This window comes from Fusarium oxysporum, chromosome III (genome assembly GCF_013085055.1).
Source record: "Fusarium oxysporum Fo47 chromosome III, complete sequence".
Classification (NCBI taxonomy): Eukaryota; Fungi; Ascomycota; class Sordariomycetes; order Hypocreales; family Nectriaceae; genus Fusarium; species Fusarium oxysporum.
Window position 1 is genome coordinate 34,473 of NC_072842.1, and position 19,047 is coordinate 53,519.

Sequence of the window (19,047 nt, forward strand, 5' to 3'; positions counted from 1 at the left end):
TAACGCGAATAGCCTACTCTGTTGTACTTACGGTGGCCCAGCCGTGATCAGGTGAAAATGTGAAAGTTTGGTTTTGTAAGGTCTTCCTGTCCTGCATGATGATGGTAATATTGATGCCGAAAATATGTGAGTATTGCTTCATTTTGTTTTTTAATGTCTAAGTGCGTCTTTTGCGCTGAGTGACCTTTGGATAAGACATTGCCGATTTAATATAAAAAATCCAGGAGCAGTAGCTCTATGTAGGGCGAGGGAAAGAAAGAGTCTATGTCAAAGAGTTTAAATGGTTTATGTAGGTCGGGTCGAATCCGATCCTGTCCAAGGAATTACATCATCACGAGCACGGAAGGTACTAGAAACGGCACTTCCACCATTCGCAACCGAATGAGTCAATGCCTCGCAGGACAGTACTGCGGGTTAAAGCAAGGCACGAAATCGACCTTGCAGGGATCAGCTTTTTGAACCCCCTGCATAACGGCAGTTAGAATTGAACACGCGACTTGGAGACAAGGGTCAACAACCAAAACGAATTCTTTTAAACTTTACGCGAACTATGAATACAGCTTAGCGCGCACTGACCTCATTTCACTCATCACCTCCCCGGCCATGCACAAGGATTTATCATCGAATGCTCCCCATGCACCTCAATGCGGACGCCCCCATTTCAGACACAGCTTGAGCTCTGCGCCCGCGTATAGTTTGTGGTATCAGACGATGTGATGTACACGCCCAAGCAGCAAAGTGTTTGGTAGGCAATGAATTATGCACCAAGTGAACTAAGGCATTAAGAGTGTGAACAAAATCAAGTCATAAATCGGCCCTCCCAGATAGAAGCGAGCTGTTTCCATCTCTTCTCATTCGTTTAGTAGTAATCATAACCTGAATCAACAACAATCATTGCACTTCATTACAGTCTCAGCGCAACTGCTACAAATCAACACCGGTGCCATCAACACAGTAAAACAGACAACATGGAAGCTACCAATTATTCTTGTAAGATTCTGATTGTCGGCAGTAGTGTCGCTGGCCTGGCCTTGGTTAACATGCTCGAACGAGTCGGCATAGACTTTGTCGTCCTCGAGGCCGGGAGTAAGATCGATCCCAGTGTAGGCGGAGGTATTTTTGTGCAGCCACAGATGTCTCGAATACTCGATTAGATAGGTTGTTGGTAAGTTCCCTCCTCATTGTTTCTTTGAGCCTGTCTCGTCCCTTGGACGAAATATCATTAGTCCATTTTAGTTGACATAAAAAACAGTATGTTCAAACCATTCCCTTTCCATTTTCTTCTAGTATGGACGTTCTAATAAGTCTATGGTGATGAAGGGACGCTATTCGAAATGGCATCCAGGACCTCGACAATCACGTTTCCGTTCGGCATCAGCAGGGCAATATAAGATTTGAGTTCGACGGCCTAGCTGACGCTCTACAAAAGAGGTTCGTTTCAATTATATCGATGCAGCGGTAATCATTCGTCTGATAACCTGTATAGACACGGATATCCGGTCGTCTTTGTTGAACGCCAGACTCTGTTTCGGACCCTTTATGACAACATGCATAACAAACACAAAGTCTTGCTACAGAAGCGGTTCGTCAAGCTGGAGTACAGTGATGATAAAGTCATCGTCACGACGCAAGATGGGTGCACTTATGAAGGCGACGCCCTTGTCGGGGCTGATGGAATGCATAGCCCTGTACGTAAGGAGATGCATCGCCTTGCCCACAAACTGTCACCGGGATACTTTGACAAGGATGAATACTCTCGTAAGTGTCACTTGAGGTTGACCCGACGGCTTCTGAGGTAGCAACGTCGCTGACCTATATGGACCACAAAAGTGGTGCCGTGCCTGTACAAGTGCATTTGGGGCATCTCACACCCCACACCGAGCATCGAGTCGGGTAGCATCCATGTTGTTATGGGCAAGGACCACAGCTACTCGCTGTTCACCGGCCGCGAAAAGCTCTATTGGTTCCTATACGTAAAGAACGCTTCCACGATGCACGGAAAGCAGGTGCCTCGCTACACAGCCGAGGATGAACAGCAGCTTGCCGAGCAGTATTTTGAAGATCGCTTCAGCGAGACTGTGACTTTTGGCGACGTCTACAAAAACAAGATGGTTGCGAGCCTGACTCCTCTGCACGAGTATCAGTGGAAGCGATGGCACTTTGGCCGCATCATGACGATTGGAGATGTCTGCCACAAGTTAAAGAGCCATAGCACAGCGTTATCTCCCCATAGCTCAGCCAAATAGTGATAGAAGACTAACTCAGTCAACCAGGTCCACCCCCTCGGTGGAAGCGGAGGCGGTGCCGCCGTCGAGGACGGCGCTGTTCTCGTTAACGCATTACTACAACGACTCCGACGATCGCCAAGTCGGAAGCTATCCACGAGTGACTTTGACAATATATTTCCAAAAGCGCAGGCCGACCAGGAGTATCGCTCGCGAAGGCTTGTCGACAGCGTCACCGAGAAACAGAAGGTGGATGCCATGCAAGGGATCTTCGCACCACTGGCCGTCAAATTCATTATACCGAACCTGACGGATGATCAGGCGCTAGCCATGGATAGCGCCAGAGCCGTGACGGGACAGCGGATCGAGGCCCTGCCGGTACCGGTCCGGGATCGCTACGTGCCTTACAACGACGAACTGCCGGCAAAACCCCTGCAAAAGACTTCTCTAATGGTGAACTCTTGCTTTGCAGGCTTTCAGTTACTGCTATCTATGGCTGCATATGTGCCACTCTGCACACTGGTGTCCTGGATCAGCATCTTTCGAGGTCTACTCCACGAGAATTACCTTGAATCACTTGTCCACCATCTGGTGCAAGCCCGTGAAAACTCTTCAATTAATCGAGCATCACACTTCATGCTGAGTCTGATTCTTCTCACCCCCGTCTCCCTGCTCTGGTCATTCGAGGGTTTCCGCCGAGGCAACCTCGGCTCCCTATGGTCATGGTACGTAATTAGTTACTCGCTGCTTTTTGACTGCAGATTTCTAACCAGTATCAAGGCCTATCACGTTGTTTCTTACAGCAGGACTGGCAATCGGCGAAGCACCGAAGGTCATCCCTCTCTACTTTCTGTTCTCGATGCTAAACTTATCTAGAACCATGTTTACCTTTGTGACCGGGAGGCCGGTTCCTCTTGCCATAGCCAATGTCATGGTTCCTGTGACCTTGGGCATTTATGCTGTCGAGATCGCCCTCTACGTGGCAGTGGTGAGGAAACCAGTTGATGACGGCTACACTATGGCTATGGGAGGCTTACTTCCAACATGCGCGCCAGTTATCATAAGGCTGCTTGCCTCAAAAGCCCCATCAAAAGATCAGTCAGTGGGCCGTGCTTCTAAGGATTACATGGCACCATACATGAATAAGGACTTCCCAGCAATCACAAGTTGGTATCGAGTTATACTCATCCTGAGTGTGGTAGGAGATATGCTTGTTATGGCAGGGCCCTCTGCCCCTGCGCAGTCAGCCCTGGTTTCGACCAGCATCGTTATCCACTGCCTACAGTGTGTCTTTCAACTGAGGTGTTTGGGTTGCGCAACAACAAGACAGGCCGCAGCCGCAATGGCCTTGATTATGCTGGGGACCAAGGTTTTTGGACACACGACAGTCTATTGCGGGTTATGGTATTGGAGGGAAAACGTCATTTACGGTTTGAGCAAGTGAATTGTTAAATGAGACGCAAAGCCTGCCAGCAGAATGACAACACAGAAGGTTACTACCTCTATAATCCAAACCTGACTCCTTGCAACGGAACAGGAAGGTAGGATTGAAGGTAGGGAAAGTGGGGGTTCGGGTTTAGAGAGCTTGCTAAGACATGGGGCGAAGGAGTACTCGTAAGCGTCTGACGAACAAGTTTCCTGGGCTGTTGGGCGTGCATTTACAATCGATATTACTTCCAGAACATCACTCCAAATTACCTCATTGCACACAAAGAAATGTTTGCAATCTTTGTGGTGCAGTTTAACGGAGTTTCTGTCCAACTTATCTCCATGCATGATCGACTGGAGCAGGTTACCTAACAATGGAGTACCAGACCTTGGTCATGGCGTCATACAAATTTGAATCGCCGAAGTGCAATTTTGTTGTGTAATAGATGTAGCTGCCAGTATAAATTTCTACCACACAGTTCTGTTGCATAAAGGTGTTGTTTTATTGAGTACGCATTGCCGGGCATCTTATCATCAGATGTATCACTAGCAGACCCTAAATAGACCTGTTGCATATCGCTTGTACCTGCCCTCAATGCTCTGCCAATTACTGGGACACCCGCATGAGATCATTTTCATAGGACTACTTGTAAATACATTATTCCTGATATTAGATGACGAGAATTATTTTTGTAAGCAGGGGTTAGAATGATACCAACATAATGCGACAGTGACATAAGAAACGGGCCTTTATCCCGCTGGCGGCCCGTTCCTAACCGCCACTATTCATGCAATACGACGCCGCATGCGACAAGCTTAATCATCTAATTACATCGAAATCGCGTCAGAGGACGCGTGGGAAGCTACTGAAATGTTCCTGGTGGTCTGTTGCAAAGGTTCCCTTACCCCCTGTCAAGTACCCGCACCAATGAGGTGCGGGTTTGCGCTCGTGAAATAGATAACAAAGTGAACCAACATGTACGTTACACACTGATAATAAATTAACGGCTGTTATCAAATTGATTTAGTAACGCCTGATCATATCTTTGGCAAAACACCCCTGGCTGCATGCCTTGCGGCCGTTGTGGGCGTTCTATCTAGGGTAGTATTACATAAAATTAACACCACCTTACTTCATGAAGGACTTCCACATAAGTCGGACGGAAGCAAACGGCGCATTTTATGCTCAGTCGGAATACAAACTTCCATATGCCATGCAAATCCATGCATTACGAATGTAACGAGATCGGGGCCAACGTCAAAAGCCCGGAGATTCCTTCAATTGCAATCCCATCATTCTGCCTGGCGTAGAGGCGTATGCAGACCTTCCAAACGGAACTCTGGTATACAGAGAAAGGAACCTTGCAAATCCCGGAGCTTTGTCGCCGAGTTGTGACGGATGAAGGGCACCTTGATCTGCGCTCGTTGAGAAGCTTCTACTGCCTCACCAGCACAACGTCCTGAAAAGGGAGGCGATTAGCTCGGCAGGAGACAGGATTTTGAACATGTAGAAGTGGCCAAGTCTCTTGCAGTGGGTAGTCCGATGGACTGCGCATGTGTTCAGCTGTCGCTTGATGCAAAGCTCATGTCACAGCTGGAAATCAGATCATGTTCGTCGTAATGTTCCTGTCAAAGCTCGCATCCATACCGTTTAATGAATGGCTGGAAACTACGTTCTGCCGCCTTAAACCATTGCGTCTGAACTACACACGTGTCCTTGTACCGGAACTACCATGTTCTGGTCTGGTTGATTTAGTATAATAACCAGCCCCCCTTCTGCAATGGCCTTCAGATTAGATTGAAAGAACCATTCGTACGCTCTCAAGTCAACCGAAAGCTAAGCACAAATATCAACAAAGTCAATATGATTAACCAGAAGCAGGAAGCACAAGACCCTAACATGGTTCCTAGTGAAGCTGCTAGTAAGAAGACCAGTGTTGAAGCCTTCAAATATGACTGGGACCGCGCAGTGGCCATGGTGGCTGCTCACTCCAATGAGGTAAATGAACCAGCACACCGTGTCGACATGAGCTTTGACTAAATCTTGCAGATTGTCCATGCTCCGTTTGAATACCTCGACAGCCTGCCGAATCCGAAGACTCTCGTTCCAGTAGGTTCCCTGTCACAGGGTATCATGTTCTTGGCTTCTTTATTGCATCGGCCCATGAGTTTCTACAGCTAGTCGATGGTCTCCACGCTTGGTTTCGCATTCCTGAAGACCAACTCGTTAAGATCCGAAAGATTGTGCACGAGGTGGACCAGACAACTCTGCTGTGAGTTCCTGGCTACAGTTCCAATATTGCTAAAGTTGAACTGCAATGCTCATTCTGGACAGTATCGATCATGTTTTAGACAACGACACAGAGCGACGCGGTTCTCCTGCCACCCATCTCGTCTTCGGAGTCGGTCACACCATCAGTACCGCGCTGGTTACGTATGGGAAGATTTATGAATTGGCTTCAACTTTGAGCGATGTTGCCTCCCGCTCCCTACTCGGTAAGGCGTGCCCCGACTGTACAGGGTAGGAGTGGCACTGACGGCTTGTAGATGAGATCAAGATCTTGTACTCGGGCCACACGCACGAGTTCTTCCAAACATACAACTGCGCCCCACCACCCATTCCAGTACATCTTAAGGTCCTCGAGCAGAGTAAGTTGTTCACCCCAGACAGAAACTTAGCCAAGCTGTCACTGACGACTGGTTCAAGAGACTGGCAGCCTTTTCAGAATGACATCCAGGATGATGCAGGCGGAAGCAACCAAGAACCAAGACATCAACATCAACAACGTTATCACCGTTCTTGGCCGCTATTATCAGATCCTCAATGACTTTCAGGACATTACAGACACGGCCCTGGGCAAGATCTCGTTGTCCGACAAGGATGACCTTGACCAAGGCACCTTCACGCTGACCTTGATTCATGCACTCAACGAGCAGAAGAAAGCCGGCAAAACCGAGCTGATTGATATCATGAAGTCCCGGAGCGACCGGGGCTTGCCCTAGCTCCGGTTTCCATCGCCGCTTAAATCCGTACACCACCTAGCTATGTCATTCAAAAGCTCTCAGGTGGACATTTTAAGAATCACTTGCGTGATGACCCTTCCATTCAAGCACCTTAAGACAAACGTACCATACCTACTCTTACATCTATTTCCACTCACGCTTGTCCTGCCATTACCTCGGTAACTTCAGAGCAATAATTCGCCGTCATGCCTGCCGAACAAACGCCTTCTCTTCTCTCTCGACACCGCCAACTCTCCCCAAATGCCTCGCTAAGAGTTTCTCCTCTGTGCCTTGGTACGATGAATTTTGAAGATGCCTACACAGCCCGGATGGGGGAATGCTCGAAGGAAACAGCCTTCAAGATCCTAGATCATTTCGTCAGCTCAGGCGGCAACTTCATCGATACTGCCAATGCCTATCAAGCCGGTCAGACGGAAGAATGGCTCGGAGAGTGGATCACAACCCGACAGAACCGAGACGACTTGGTCATCGCCACCAAGTATTCGGCCCCGTATAAACCCATTGATGGAACCAGCAGCATCACGACGAACCGTGGCGGCAACGGCATTAAGTCTATGAGACTCTCCTTAGAAGCGTCCCTTCGAAAGCTTCAGACATCCTACGTCGATATCCTCTACGTGCACTGGTGGGATTATGCAACCACCATTCCTGAACTCATGCATGGGTTGAACGACCTTGTTACCTCTGGTAAAGTTCTATACCTAGGCATTTCTGACACACCCGCTTGGGTCGTCTCGAAAGCCAACCAGTACGCCCGAGTGGCTGGCCTCCGGCAATTTGTGGTCTATCAAGGCATGTGGAATGCGTCGATGCGCGATTTCGAAAGGGATATTATCCCGATGTGCCAGGATGAAGGCATGGGCCTTTGCCCGTACGGTGTCTTGAACCAGGGGAGATTCCAGACAGAAGAAGGATTCAAGGCTCGTGAGCAGAATAACGGAGGCCGAAAACACACACCGCTCTCCGGCCACGACAGGGCAGTATCCCGAGCCTTGGAACAGACTGCTTTGTCTCTCGAACCCCCAGAGGCCATCACTGACGTTGCGCTATCATATGTTATGCAAAAAGCACAATTTGTCTTTCCAATTGTTGGCGGGAGGAAATTGGAACATATAGAAAACAATATTCGGGGCCTGAGGGTGGCGCTTACAGATGATGACATGGGCAAGATTGATACAGCATCTCCATTCAACCCGGGATTTCCTCACACATTTCTCAGTGGCACTCTGTTGGATGGGGCCGATGCTCCTCAAAGCGGAGCATACGCGCCTGGTGATGTGTGGTTGCTGAAGAGTCTTGGGACGATGGATTTCCATGCTGGACTAACACCTCTCAAGCCGCCATCGGTACCATAATTAGAATATTAGATATCAGACAGAATTTTAGAGGAGCTGTTCCTGGAAGATTGCTTGGATACTCTGATAACAGGCTTAAACGATACATTCTACAATGCCCCCAAGGACCACTGAACGCACCATCATAGCCATTCCTCCCGCTAACCATTCGTTCAGTTCTATGCTAAAAGCAACAATGCCGCAAAAGTTCGCACTTTCGACGAACAACAACGTCTTTCAGCGCAACGCTCACGCAAATAAGAATGGTAGCAAAGGCTACTCGACATAGGTACATAATGAAGGGGACGACGTGTCTGTTTATTCTGTACAAGGCCCGGCAGATGAGACATAGCAGCTAACGTTTAGGCGACGACGACGCGACAGCCCTTCCCGAACGCGCTGGATGGTAAACTGGAGAGAGGACTCATTCAGTATCCGCAACTCCTCTGCCGCAACCCATCCAGCTGCACTGCTATCCAGGAATCCTGGACCGCAGCCATAGAAGCTGTTAATTATTAGGTAAATTATATATTATTCCTCTTATTATCTAATCTCTGTTTCTGTCTTACTACTTAAGGTTTAAAGCAAGCTCTATATGTCTTTTCTATATTATGTAGAATTAACTAGAAGCTGCTTACTAAGTATATCCTAAGATAAAACTTGAGTAGTATATAATCTGCTAATAGGTGCCGCTTTTATAGCACCCCTTAGCCCCTATTAGCTTATACTAGAACTACTTACCCTAAGCTCTTAGTCCTAATTTTAGGACTAGGACCTTAAGTATTACTATACTCAAGACTTTATAGCTATGATAATAACCCTGACCAGGGGCACCTTCTAATCCTACTTCTATACCTAGATACCACTTTTATACTAGGATACTACTTTTTAATCTCTTAATAAAATCAAAGAGCTTAGCTATAATTAAATCCTCTTATGCCTAAAGTAATAAACTCTAGTATAAGGCTTCTTACTCCTAAGAAGAAATTATATCTTTATAATATATATAAATTAAGTTATTTCTTCTTATTTATATTTAGACTTCTGCTTAGTATTTAGACTTAATTTTACATACTTATATATAATATTTCTTATTATAATATTTACCCTTCCCTTTTTTATATTTATAATATATTAATATTTAGCTAATTTATTAAATTTATTATATATTATATCTTGAAACCTATTTAACTCTCCTTATACTACTAATATTAATAATCTTTAACTTTAAGTAATTAAACTTATATAAAAGCAGCTTACTTAATATTAATAATATTATCCCTTGTTTATATTAATAATATACTAATATTTAGCTAATTTATTAAGTCTATTATATATTATATCCTATAATCTATTTAACCCTCCTTATACTACTAATACTAATAGTCTTTAACTTTAGGTAATTAAACCTATATAAAACTTAATATATTTTCTTCCTATTTCTTTATAAAACCCTATAATTACCCCTCTTCTATCTTTATTAAGGTTTAGTCTTCTTTAGTACCTTCTTAGCCTATTACTAGATAGCCTTAAGCTACTTATTATATAAGCCACCTAGGCAAAGGGCCTTAATAAATTCCCTTTCCCTCTGGCTTAGATTTACCCCTCTAAGTAATTTCCCTTTTAGCTTATAAAGTAGTTTTATCTTATAATTAAGAAAGCCTTTATTAAGTATCTAATAATAAAACTATAAAAATAAGAGGATTTTATAATTAAAAATTATTAATTTAATATAGCTAGTATTATCTTTTTTTCTTTAATTTATTTTAATTTTTATTATTATATTATGAAGCTTATTATAATTATCTTTCTTAATAGCTTATTTAATTTTATAGGTTATATTATAACCTTTTATTAGATAATACCTATTAGGATTAAATACCTATAGGCTTCTTCTAATAGTAAGTATTATAATAATAAAGCTATAATGCTATTAGTAGTTATAATTAGAAGTTAAATTAAATTACTTATTATAAAAGCATAATAGATACTTTAAATATACTATAGGGGTTAGTAAAAAAGTGGCCTTTAAAGTAGGTTATAGGAAGAAAATTAAGGCTAGTTAAAAAGTAAGGCTTTTTAGCTAGGTTATATATAGCTAGGTTTAGGCTATAATTAAGGTAGCTAATTATAATAATATTAACTTAATAAAGCTTTACTTACTAAGAGGTAATACATATTTAAATTATAATAAACTTTAAAAATACTTAAATATACCTTTTAAGGCTAACTTATAAACCTAAAAAGATAAAAAAAATTAACTACCTTATAATAAAGACTATAAGGAGATATAAAGTCTTATAAATAAAATATATAATAATAAATACTTAGAATGTTATATATAAGAAATAATAAAAAACTAGAAAAAGTATAACCTTATTAAGATTATTAATAAAATATAAAGAAATAATAAATTCTAAGACTAAAAAATGTAAAATATATATAATATAACTACTAGGTTTATAATATAAGTCTTTAACTTTAGGTAATTTAAACTTATATAAAACTTAATATATTTCTTTTAAACTTTATAATTACTTTATCTTTATATATATTATAGCATATTATCTTCTTTATTTATAAGCCCTTATGCTCTTATAGTCTAAGAGGTTATAGTACCTATAATAGCCCTTTAATTAAATAATAGTATATATTAACATACTAGGGGACTTCTAGGACAGAACAAAGAAGATTAACCATCTGAAAGTCAGATTAAAGACAGGTTGCTGTTTACTACCTAGTCCAGGTGATTATAAAATAGTTTGTTGTCGATGTCGAATCTTTTGTCTTATAGGTCTGAGAGTAACAGAATGGAACCCAGACATTTAGCAAGCCTCTACGTGCTATGCTAACCAAGGGAGAAAAAACTTACGGGCCGCGCTTTTTGTGATCTTATCCCCCAATCGTTTACTTCTAGCCGTGTACTCCTTTTTCTCATTAATATGTGGAAAGGATACATCAGGGACATCTTTTCCCAAAAACAAGCACAGCGGTTCCCAACCGTCGGCCAGGTTGAAGTCAAGAAGCTGTTCCCTCGGAACACTAGCGCGAACGTATTCGTAGTGCCTTATATATGCTGCTCTCAGATTCTTCTCAACATCTTCGGGGCATCCCGATCTGGTCCAGCCCTGCTGCGTTCGGAATGACACCGAGCCACATGGGTAGCCTGCGTAGTCGCCGACTTTTGTAACGAACCAACGCATCCAGGGGTTCATTATCGGCTTAACAACAGCCTGCATGCTATTACACCAAGCGTCGATATGGCGCTCAACGAGGATCACCTTGGCATCAGGATACGCCGGGATCAGAGACTCAGCATAGAAAGACGCCACATCTGAAACGGCGTCGTACTGCCCAAAAACCTGGTCCCATTGCTCTCGAGAGAAGGGTGCCCCGCGATACGTAGGGAGGCTTGTGAATGTAGCGTCGTTGGCCTGGTCCAGGATTGGCCACTGCCATTGTAAATGGTCGAGCTCGCAGAGATCCCATCCATGGTGCGTGTTGGGGAACCCAAGTATCTCGAGGGCCTTCATCAACGAAGCAGTACCTGTGCGGGGGCTGCCCAGACACAGAATGGGTGGTCTTTCCAGTGGCTTGACGGGACGAACTTCTCCGCCTTCCGGAAAGATTGATCGACGGGTGTAGACTGTACCAGCGGGCTTGGATTCTTCTGTCGGCGTCGAAGCCATCGTCACAAAATTGATATGTATGTTTCTTTCTTGGACCAGTCATATCCAGTACTCAGCTAGATATGAGCGAGCGAGTGGTGAGGGACGTGGTAGCTTTTAATGTTGGCAGCGCTTCATCTTCCGAGCACGGATTGGATCGGTTAAGTAAGTGTCATAAAGTGGAGACCATCCTCAGGCCAATGTTGAGCACTTCTGTTCTCTGATCGGATGGGTTTGCACGTTAGTGTAGGTACGCTCCTTTTAGGTTAAAACCACTCAAACCCGTGTTTCCTTTGTAGAAAAAACAAGGCCTTTGAAAACCACTTTTCTATCCTACCTATCGCTTAGCACGATATCCAATCTAATGACAGGTTGCCCCACCTGCTGAAACAGAAATGGATTAGCTGATCAAGTCAGCATCGGACACAAGCGTGCACACCTGAATTGAGACCGACCTGACCAATCACATCTACCTACTAACCGTAGGGCTTTCTTCGGCGATGATATCTTTTTTTTTCCTCCTTTAAAGACAAGGCATTTGATAGGCAGGCTCGCATTCAGGAGTGGGGGTTCTGACTTCCAAACAGCCAAATACGAAATTATTTGCAGGCCTGTGAGTTATACCAAATCTTTCAATCCGGCAGGGCCGCATACCATATTCATCCCTTTCCGCGCGGCATATGAGGGGAAGAGGGGAGGTCACTCACCATCGTGATTGGCCATGTCAGACTCTAAACTAACTTTGACCAGCTTAAACAGCAAGTGGTTCACTCGCATGCACTAGACCAATAAATGTTAATTTGTCTACCAGATTCATGATACCGTCAACCGACATACACCGCGTCTTTGGATGGTTATACTTTTAAAGGCAACGTATACCTTGTGTCAACTCGATGGACTCCTGACCACTATTTCTGGATTGCTGGGTTCCTGACGAAATAGATTCATGTGTTACTGATTATGTTATGGGGCCTTGATGTAGGGCGCCGTCAGGGCGCACAGGTCCTGTGCGCTCGAGGCACAGCTCCCCTGTCAGCAGGCTAGGGACACAGTCCCCTGACTAAGCAATTCCTCGCAGAGAAGCAACAGAATAGTTCAACTGACTGGTCTCCTTAACAGCTGCTGCAAGCGTCTCTTTTGTCAGGAGTTGTTTTTTGATGAAAAGAGCCAATGCGTAGTGTCCTAGAAGCCGGGGTTCCTCCACTCAATCCCCCAGTTTCGCCATGGCCCACGCCAACCCATTTCTGCCACGTCTATCCGTACTCTCGATCCATATTGACGACAAAACCCCGCATCTTCTAAAATCACTGCACTGCATGGCGGACTTTCAGATTTATGTAGCATGGGTCTACCATCCCCTGTGCAATTCGTTTGCCGCCGTACGTAAGAGGCCAGTTCGGACTCAGCCCTATTGGAAACGCATCCCTGCCGTCAGCACTACTACCCGATGCGACAGGCTTCCGCTCCAAAGCTCCCAGAGATGGGCCCTGATTTGTGTTGTGATTGGGATGGCGCCCTGTCAATGAAGGTGAGACAGTGAATAAACATGTCGCAAGTGAGGATAAAGTCAAGCTGTCCCAGGCAAGTGTAGCCAACCACACGACTATTCTAAACTATCCATCACCATGGCAGACAACAACAACCCCTCCCTCGAATCTCTGGCAGCGACCGTCTCCGAGACGGTCAACGCCCTGTCCGCCAAGCTCAAGGAAATCGCATGCCCCGCGCCGTCATTCGCTGAAGATGGCCTCGTCGAATACCCTAAGCTCCCAGAGCTCAACGGCCTCCGCTTCCAGCTTATCGACGCAGCAGCAGACCTGTACCGACTTGCCCTCGGCCCAACCGACAATTCCATGTTTGCCCCCCTCCATGTCGGTTCGCCCACTCTACATACCAAAGAATCAGACCAGCTCACTAGATCCAGCTCAATTATGACGCCACCGTCATCGACGTCCTCAACCACTTTGACATCTGGAACGCCGTCCCCGTGGGCGGTTCAGCATCATATAGTGAGATCGCCACCAAGGTGAGCCTCCCAGAGAGCCTCGTCCGCCGCGTCCTTAAGTACGCCATCACGATCCGCTACTTTGCTCGTGACCCAAGCGACAAAGACCGCGTCGTCCACACCTCGCTGTCCGCCGTCCCCGCCAAGCAGTACCTCATCCGCTCTTGGTTTCGCCACCACTTCGACGAGGCGCGCGTTGCGGGCGTCCACTTTGCCGAGTCGTTTGAGATGTTCAGCGCCGGTAAGGACAAGCCCAGCGAGGAACCCATCGAGAGTCCCTTTTCGCTGGCCAACGTGGATAAGCTGAAGACGCCTGAGTCATTCTGGGATTACCTCAACCGCGAAGCAGAGGGTAAACCCAAGGGATGGCGGGCGACCAATTTTGCCGAGAGTATGCAGGCGGCGTCGAGTGCGTCGGCTATCCGGGCCGACGATCTGCTTAAGATTGGTTATGACTGGGTTCAGCTCGGCGACGTTACCCTTGTTGATGTGAGCAATCCCAATCTGTTTCGAGACAGTATTGCTGCTAATATGCTAATATGTCCTAGGTCGGCGGCTCAAGTGGCCACGATGCTGTCCATCTGGCTCGCACGTTTCCCAACCTCAAGAAGATCGTGGTCCAGGATCTCCCCGAGGTGCAAGTGGCCTTTGATGAGCGCCTCCCTGAAGAGCTCAAGTCCCGTGTCATCTTTGAGCCCCACGACTTCTTCGGCCCGCAAAACACCCCCGGTGACGTCTACATGCTGAAGACGATCCTGCACGACTGGCCGGACAAGTACGCGGCCAAGATCCTCGCCAACCTGGTGCCGCAGCTCAAGTCAGGCTCCCGCATCCTGCTTGTCGAGGCGGTGGGCCTGCCAGAGGGTGTCGAGCCGCCCTTCCAGATGCTGGGACGGACTTTTGCCGCCGCGGACTTGCATATGCTGGGCGTATTCAACTCCTTGGAGAGGAATCTGGAGGATTGGAAGAAGCTTCTGGGGGATGTCGACGAGAGGCTGGAGATTGGCCATGTTTCAGAGGTGCCTGGGGCTCTGCATAACTTTATCGAGATCAAGTTCAGCGGTTGATAGATGGAGATTTAAGTATGCATGCCATATATATTGAAGGTAGCCAGACATGGCTATATAAATATTGCAGTAACTTCCTATATAAATATGCATAAATATATTTATGTTTATATGTATGTAATATATAAGTATAATATATACTTATGTATTTATATTTATGTATATTTATATACAGTAGTAGGCTATAATTTCCTTTTTTGGCCTAGTAAACGCATAGTTGTGTATGATACTGCTAGAAGCCTTGTAAAGAAACTAAAAGTCTTTAAAACAGATAAGAATTCATTTAAGAGGACATAAGATTTGAGTAAAGCATGGGATGATAAAACGTAATAGAATATTAAAAGCCAAAATGTTCATTAACCTATCGCCACACTGCTGTCTCATTTTCTTGCTAAACTTGAATAGTTCAAGCTTAACTTTAACTCTAAGTCTCTGAATATCTTAAAGATACCCCCGATGCATCTATTAAGACTGAATTTCTTCAGTTGAGGAACCTTTTGAATTGTCTTTACACCTCATACCTTTTTAGGCCCGATCTAAACGGTAGCAGGTAAACTAACACCTGCTTCCGTTTGAAGAAAGATTTGTTAAACCCTTGTAGTTATCAGAGCTTTGTATCTGTTGTCTGTCCTCGAATAAAAGGGGAAACTTACAGGTCCTTAATTAGTCATGCAGTCAAGTCAACGTTTAGGATTGTATATAGAAGTGATATGCATTTAAGACTAACTATTCCTGAATAGGGACAATATATCCCTGCTTTTGCAGATAACCCTACATGGTTAGATAGTATATTAGGATTAACAGGACTACTAACATTTTCGTGTTTTGTTGTTTAGAGTCCGAGTCTCCGCTTCTGAATGCGAGCTGACCTATTATAGTCCTTATACTGAAATGGGAGCCTTGCTTAGCGTGATAAAAACAGACAGCTGAAGTGGTATAGTGCCCATAACAATAAAACATTCTGCTATTACAAAAGCACCTAATTGTTAGCCTTGATAATGTATTTGATGAAGTCGCTCAGGGACAGATCAGGTTGAAGGGTTAAGAGACAGAACCTCTGCTCTCGCCCGACTGCACTATTCCCGACTCGCACACTTTCCCCATCACACACAGTTCAAGACAGGCCTCATGGCTGGGTATCAAGCAGTTAACAACCTTGAGGTACTGAAACAGCGCGAACACAGAACCGGACACGACACAAGTCATTCCACGGCCAACTCCATCGGGATACAGTAGTCAGGAGGCCATCACCAACGAGACAGGCCAGGCCGGACTGCCAGATAAGTCTTGTCAATGGAACTTAAACATAAACGAAAGGCCATTGCGATCTCAAGACACATTCGTCGTCCCACCACGGTGACAACAAAATCGACAATGGTGTTATAGAATCAGTCTGCCTGGAATGATCATTCTCACCTTCGGCACGGGTGTCATCCTGTTTTCTGTTGCGCTACTCATCGCCCTTTGGCAGATTGCTGACAAAGCGAGGAGCCGCCATCACCGAGCCGAATTCTAGGATAAAATTGTTCTTTGATGGCTGGTCCACGCGACTTGTCACCATCTGTTCTGCCGCTATTCAAGTGTCGATGGGTTTCCAGATTAGACTTGCAGCAGCGTCTATGGCGGCTGTCATACTAGAGACTACTGGCAGTTGCTTCTCTGCCACGGCCATCCTATCGACCCAGAGGGCTTCAAGCTCCAGCGCCGGCCCAACGGATCTTCTTCCTACAGCTTGGCGAAACTGTCTTGCAGGCCGCCCCTTAGGTTTTCTTTACCTTGTTATCCTCCCATTGACGTTTTTCGTTGCGTTAGTTTCGACTTTGGCCAAGACCAGATCTCGAGTCCGGTGGCTAAAAACATCGAATCCGTTGGTTTTAATACATCAGAGATCTTCCCATTCAACGGCATCTCATATTGGAAATCAAGACCGATAGCTCATTGGCGCTTGGCCGAGTCTCGTCTCGCCGAGATGGAAACAGGGCTTCGCACTGAGAATGCTGTTGATACGGGCGACATCTATCGGCCAATGCTTCCATTTGACAGCCCCCAAGACAGGGCTGCTCTCGAGTACTACGCCGGGCCCGCTGTTGTCGTTAATCAGCGAACTGCCTGCTTCGCACCGACCTTGGACAATGTCGAACTCATTTACGAGTTAAATAATGGTTCTGCGGCCGGTGGCTTGTATCTCAATGCCACTATTGCCGTCGAGAATCAGACTGACTTCATTGGGACTGATCCGAGCAAGCTTGGACAAATAACCTGTAGGACTCACAATGGTGGCTTAGCATAGACCCGTTCCTGCTACCAATCTCTCTATGCATCAGCGTAGCAAATACTATGTCCATAAAAAATGGCACCGAGAACCCCCTCTCTGGCTGGGCTTATGGCTTCAATTCGGTTCTGCTCGTCAACTCAGGCTCAGCTTTGGATGGGATTGCCCCTGTCTCGAACGAAAAGACTCAAGATTCAAGCCTGCTGAAAATACCGGAAGCGTTAGATAACTTGACATTACGCCGAGATGGACCTTAGACAACGGCCTTCACAGCCAGTGGGACCGATGCATTCAATGCGACCATCTGCTATATCAGCCAGAACCTACCTCACAAGTATAATGTCACTATGATAGGGAGAGCTTTTCCCTCTGAACCAGAGTTCCTGGCTGAGTGGTCAACCATGATGGCCGCAGAAAGTGGCACAGGTATTCTGCAACAGCTGGGTATCGGCATCTCTCCTGACAGTACGAGAGGACGCGGAATCCTAGACCTCCAAGTTTACTCTGGTCCGGACCTCTGGGAAGACCTGGATGACGGAATGTAGGTACAGACTGCATACTCTTTGGTCTACACTTCTCGAATTTTCCGCCCTGGGCAGCTGGAGCTTCGCGGGCAGGGATTGTGAAAGATGAATTTCTGGCCCAAATCATTTGGCCGACCCACCCAGAGCATGCCGCCGTGTTCCAAAACATCCTTCGTCTGATTGGCGATCTAGCGTAAGCGATATAAGCAGCTATCTTCTGCTTCTACCAGATGCTATACTTCAACTAGCTGCTAAACTTTAATCCTACTCGCGAAGTCAAAACGATTTATGCTCAAGAGGTGCTTATCCCGCAGCACTGGAGAGGTTTTGTCGTGGTTATGGCCATCATAGTTGCGCACTTTGTCGTGACTGCTCTAACTATGGTACTCTTTGCGCAGTGCACCAAGTCTTCTCTGTTCGGCAATGCCTGGCAGGCTGTCTCGCAGGTAGTTTCTGCAGATACGCAGGATATCATCTGATCTGCGAGCAGCGAAGGTATAAAGGATAAGGATATGGAGGTACTCGCGAGATTAACAGGGCGAGATAAAGAAGTGATTGCTTTGTCAAGTGGTGTTGATAGTGGCAGAACGGAGTTGCGTGTATATTAGATTTAGACAAAAAGACAAGGATTTGCTAGATCTGTCTTAAAGAATTTAAGAACAGAGACAGTCATTAAGGAGGAGATAAAACTGCAGCCATATGATTGAAAAGGCTGAATATCCTTCTAAGTAAGGAAGTATGTTTAATTTTCTATGTACTTTTATAAGAGATCTCAAGGTCGTTAGTGGTAAGTAATTAAGATAGATTTTTCTAATAAATAGAATTATAGTATAAATGCCTAAATATTAATAATATATTTACTTTATTTAAGTATAAATTATAAATTTATAACCTATAAAGACTGCCTTTCTTTTAATAATTTATTTCTTTATTTAATATAGCCCTTTATAGTAATTATAATAAAATAGTTTAATTAATTAAAATATATTAACTAAGTAGTTTAAATTAAAGGTATATAAAATGCCTTATAGTTTTTAATATATATACTTATTAATTTATAATTAAAGTCAAGCTTTATAGAAATATAATATTATTTTAGCTTTATTTTAAGGCAAGCTCTTATAGATATATTATATATAAAGTTATATATGTTAAAACACCTCCTAAAGGGCATTGTTAACTAAAGAGATAATAATAATAAATAGTAGTATATAATAACCCTTAAAGCTAATGCCTTAAATCTTAATAATATATTTTCTATTTCTAGGGAAATCTAATTTAACATTAAGATATGTCTTAATACTTATAGTAATAACTTATTAGAATAATATTATTTATTATAAAGCCAGTCTAATTAAAGTTATAAATATCTGCCTCTAATATGCTATATTTAATAATAATATTCTACATAAGCTTAAATCAGCTATAAATTACCTCTAAATGTTTATATCTAGCTCTTTTATAATTATATCTCTGAAAAAAACACATCGTTAGCTCTGG

General features: G+C 44.5%; 6 protein-coding genes across 6 annotated transcripts; 5 read left to right on the forward strand and 1 right to left on the reverse strand.

The window, feature by feature from the left end:
• Window positions 1-968: 968 nt before the first annotated feature.
• Window positions 969-3,101, forward strand: FOBCDRAFT_129406 (uncharacterized protein; the record flags this gene model as incomplete). The annotated part of the gene is made up of 5 exons (XM_059607850.1): window positions 969-1,135; window positions 1,171-1,225; window positions 1,413-1,758; window positions 1,831-2,186; window positions 2,256-3,101. 5 exons carry the CDS (start codon window positions 969-971, stop codon window positions 3,099-3,101), a joined length of 1,770 nt encoding a protein of 589 aa, XP_059464314.1.
• A 2,416-nt stretch (window positions 3,102-5,517) lies between these two features.
• FOBCDRAFT_197900 (isoprenoid synthase domain-containing protein) lies at window positions 5,518-6,656 on the forward strand (the record flags this gene model as incomplete). The annotated part of the gene is made up of 6 exons (XM_031175047.2): window positions 5,518-5,652; window positions 5,704-5,763; window positions 5,832-5,926; window positions 5,989-6,149; window positions 6,201-6,302; window positions 6,361-6,656. 6 exons carry the CDS (start codon window positions 5,518-5,520, stop codon window positions 6,654-6,656), a joined length of 849 nt encoding a protein of 282 aa, XP_031046180.2.
• Window positions 6,657-6,862: 206 nt separating this feature from the next.
• Window positions 6,863-8,032, forward strand: FOBCDRAFT_270290 (sterigmatocystin biosynthesis dehydrogenase stcV; the record flags this gene model as incomplete). Its single annotated transcript, XM_054703601.1, has 1 exon — window positions 6,863-8,032. The coding sequence occupies one exon, from the start codon at window positions 6,863-6,865 to the stop codon at window positions 8,030-8,032; it is 1,170 nt and encodes a 389-aa protein (XP_054559576.1).
• A 2,598-nt stretch (window positions 8,033-10,630) lies between these two features.
• On the reverse strand, window positions 10,631-11,700 carry FOBCDRAFT_257852 (P-loop containing nucleoside triphosphate hydrolase protein; the record flags this gene model as incomplete). The annotated part of the gene is made up of 2 exons (XM_059611211.1): window positions 10,631-10,641; window positions 10,884-11,700. 2 exons carry the CDS (start codon window positions 11,698-11,700, stop codon window positions 10,631-10,633), a joined length of 828 nt encoding a protein of 275 aa, XP_059464315.1.
• Window positions 11,701-13,304: 1,604 nt separating this feature from the next.
• Window positions 13,305-14,751, forward strand: FOBCDRAFT_177941 (O-methyltransferase-domain-containing protein; the record flags this gene model as incomplete). The annotated part of the gene is made up of 3 exons (XM_059608538.1): window positions 13,305-13,550; window positions 13,604-14,173; window positions 14,233-14,751. 3 exons carry the CDS (start codon window positions 13,305-13,307, stop codon window positions 14,749-14,751), a joined length of 1,335 nt encoding a protein of 444 aa, XP_059466878.1.
• Window positions 14,752-16,720: 1,969 nt separating this feature from the next.
• FOBCDRAFT_270293 (uncharacterized protein) lies at window positions 16,721-18,026 on the forward strand (the record flags this gene model as incomplete). Its single annotated transcript, XM_059611444.1, has 5 exons — window positions 16,721-17,012; window positions 17,081-17,243; window positions 17,301-17,564; window positions 17,692-17,740; window positions 17,796-18,026. The coding sequence occupies 5 exons, from the start codon at window positions 16,721-16,723 to the stop codon at window positions 18,024-18,026; spliced, it is 999 nt and encodes a 332-aa protein (XP_059466879.1).
• Window positions 18,027-19,047: the final 1,021 nt, after the last annotated feature.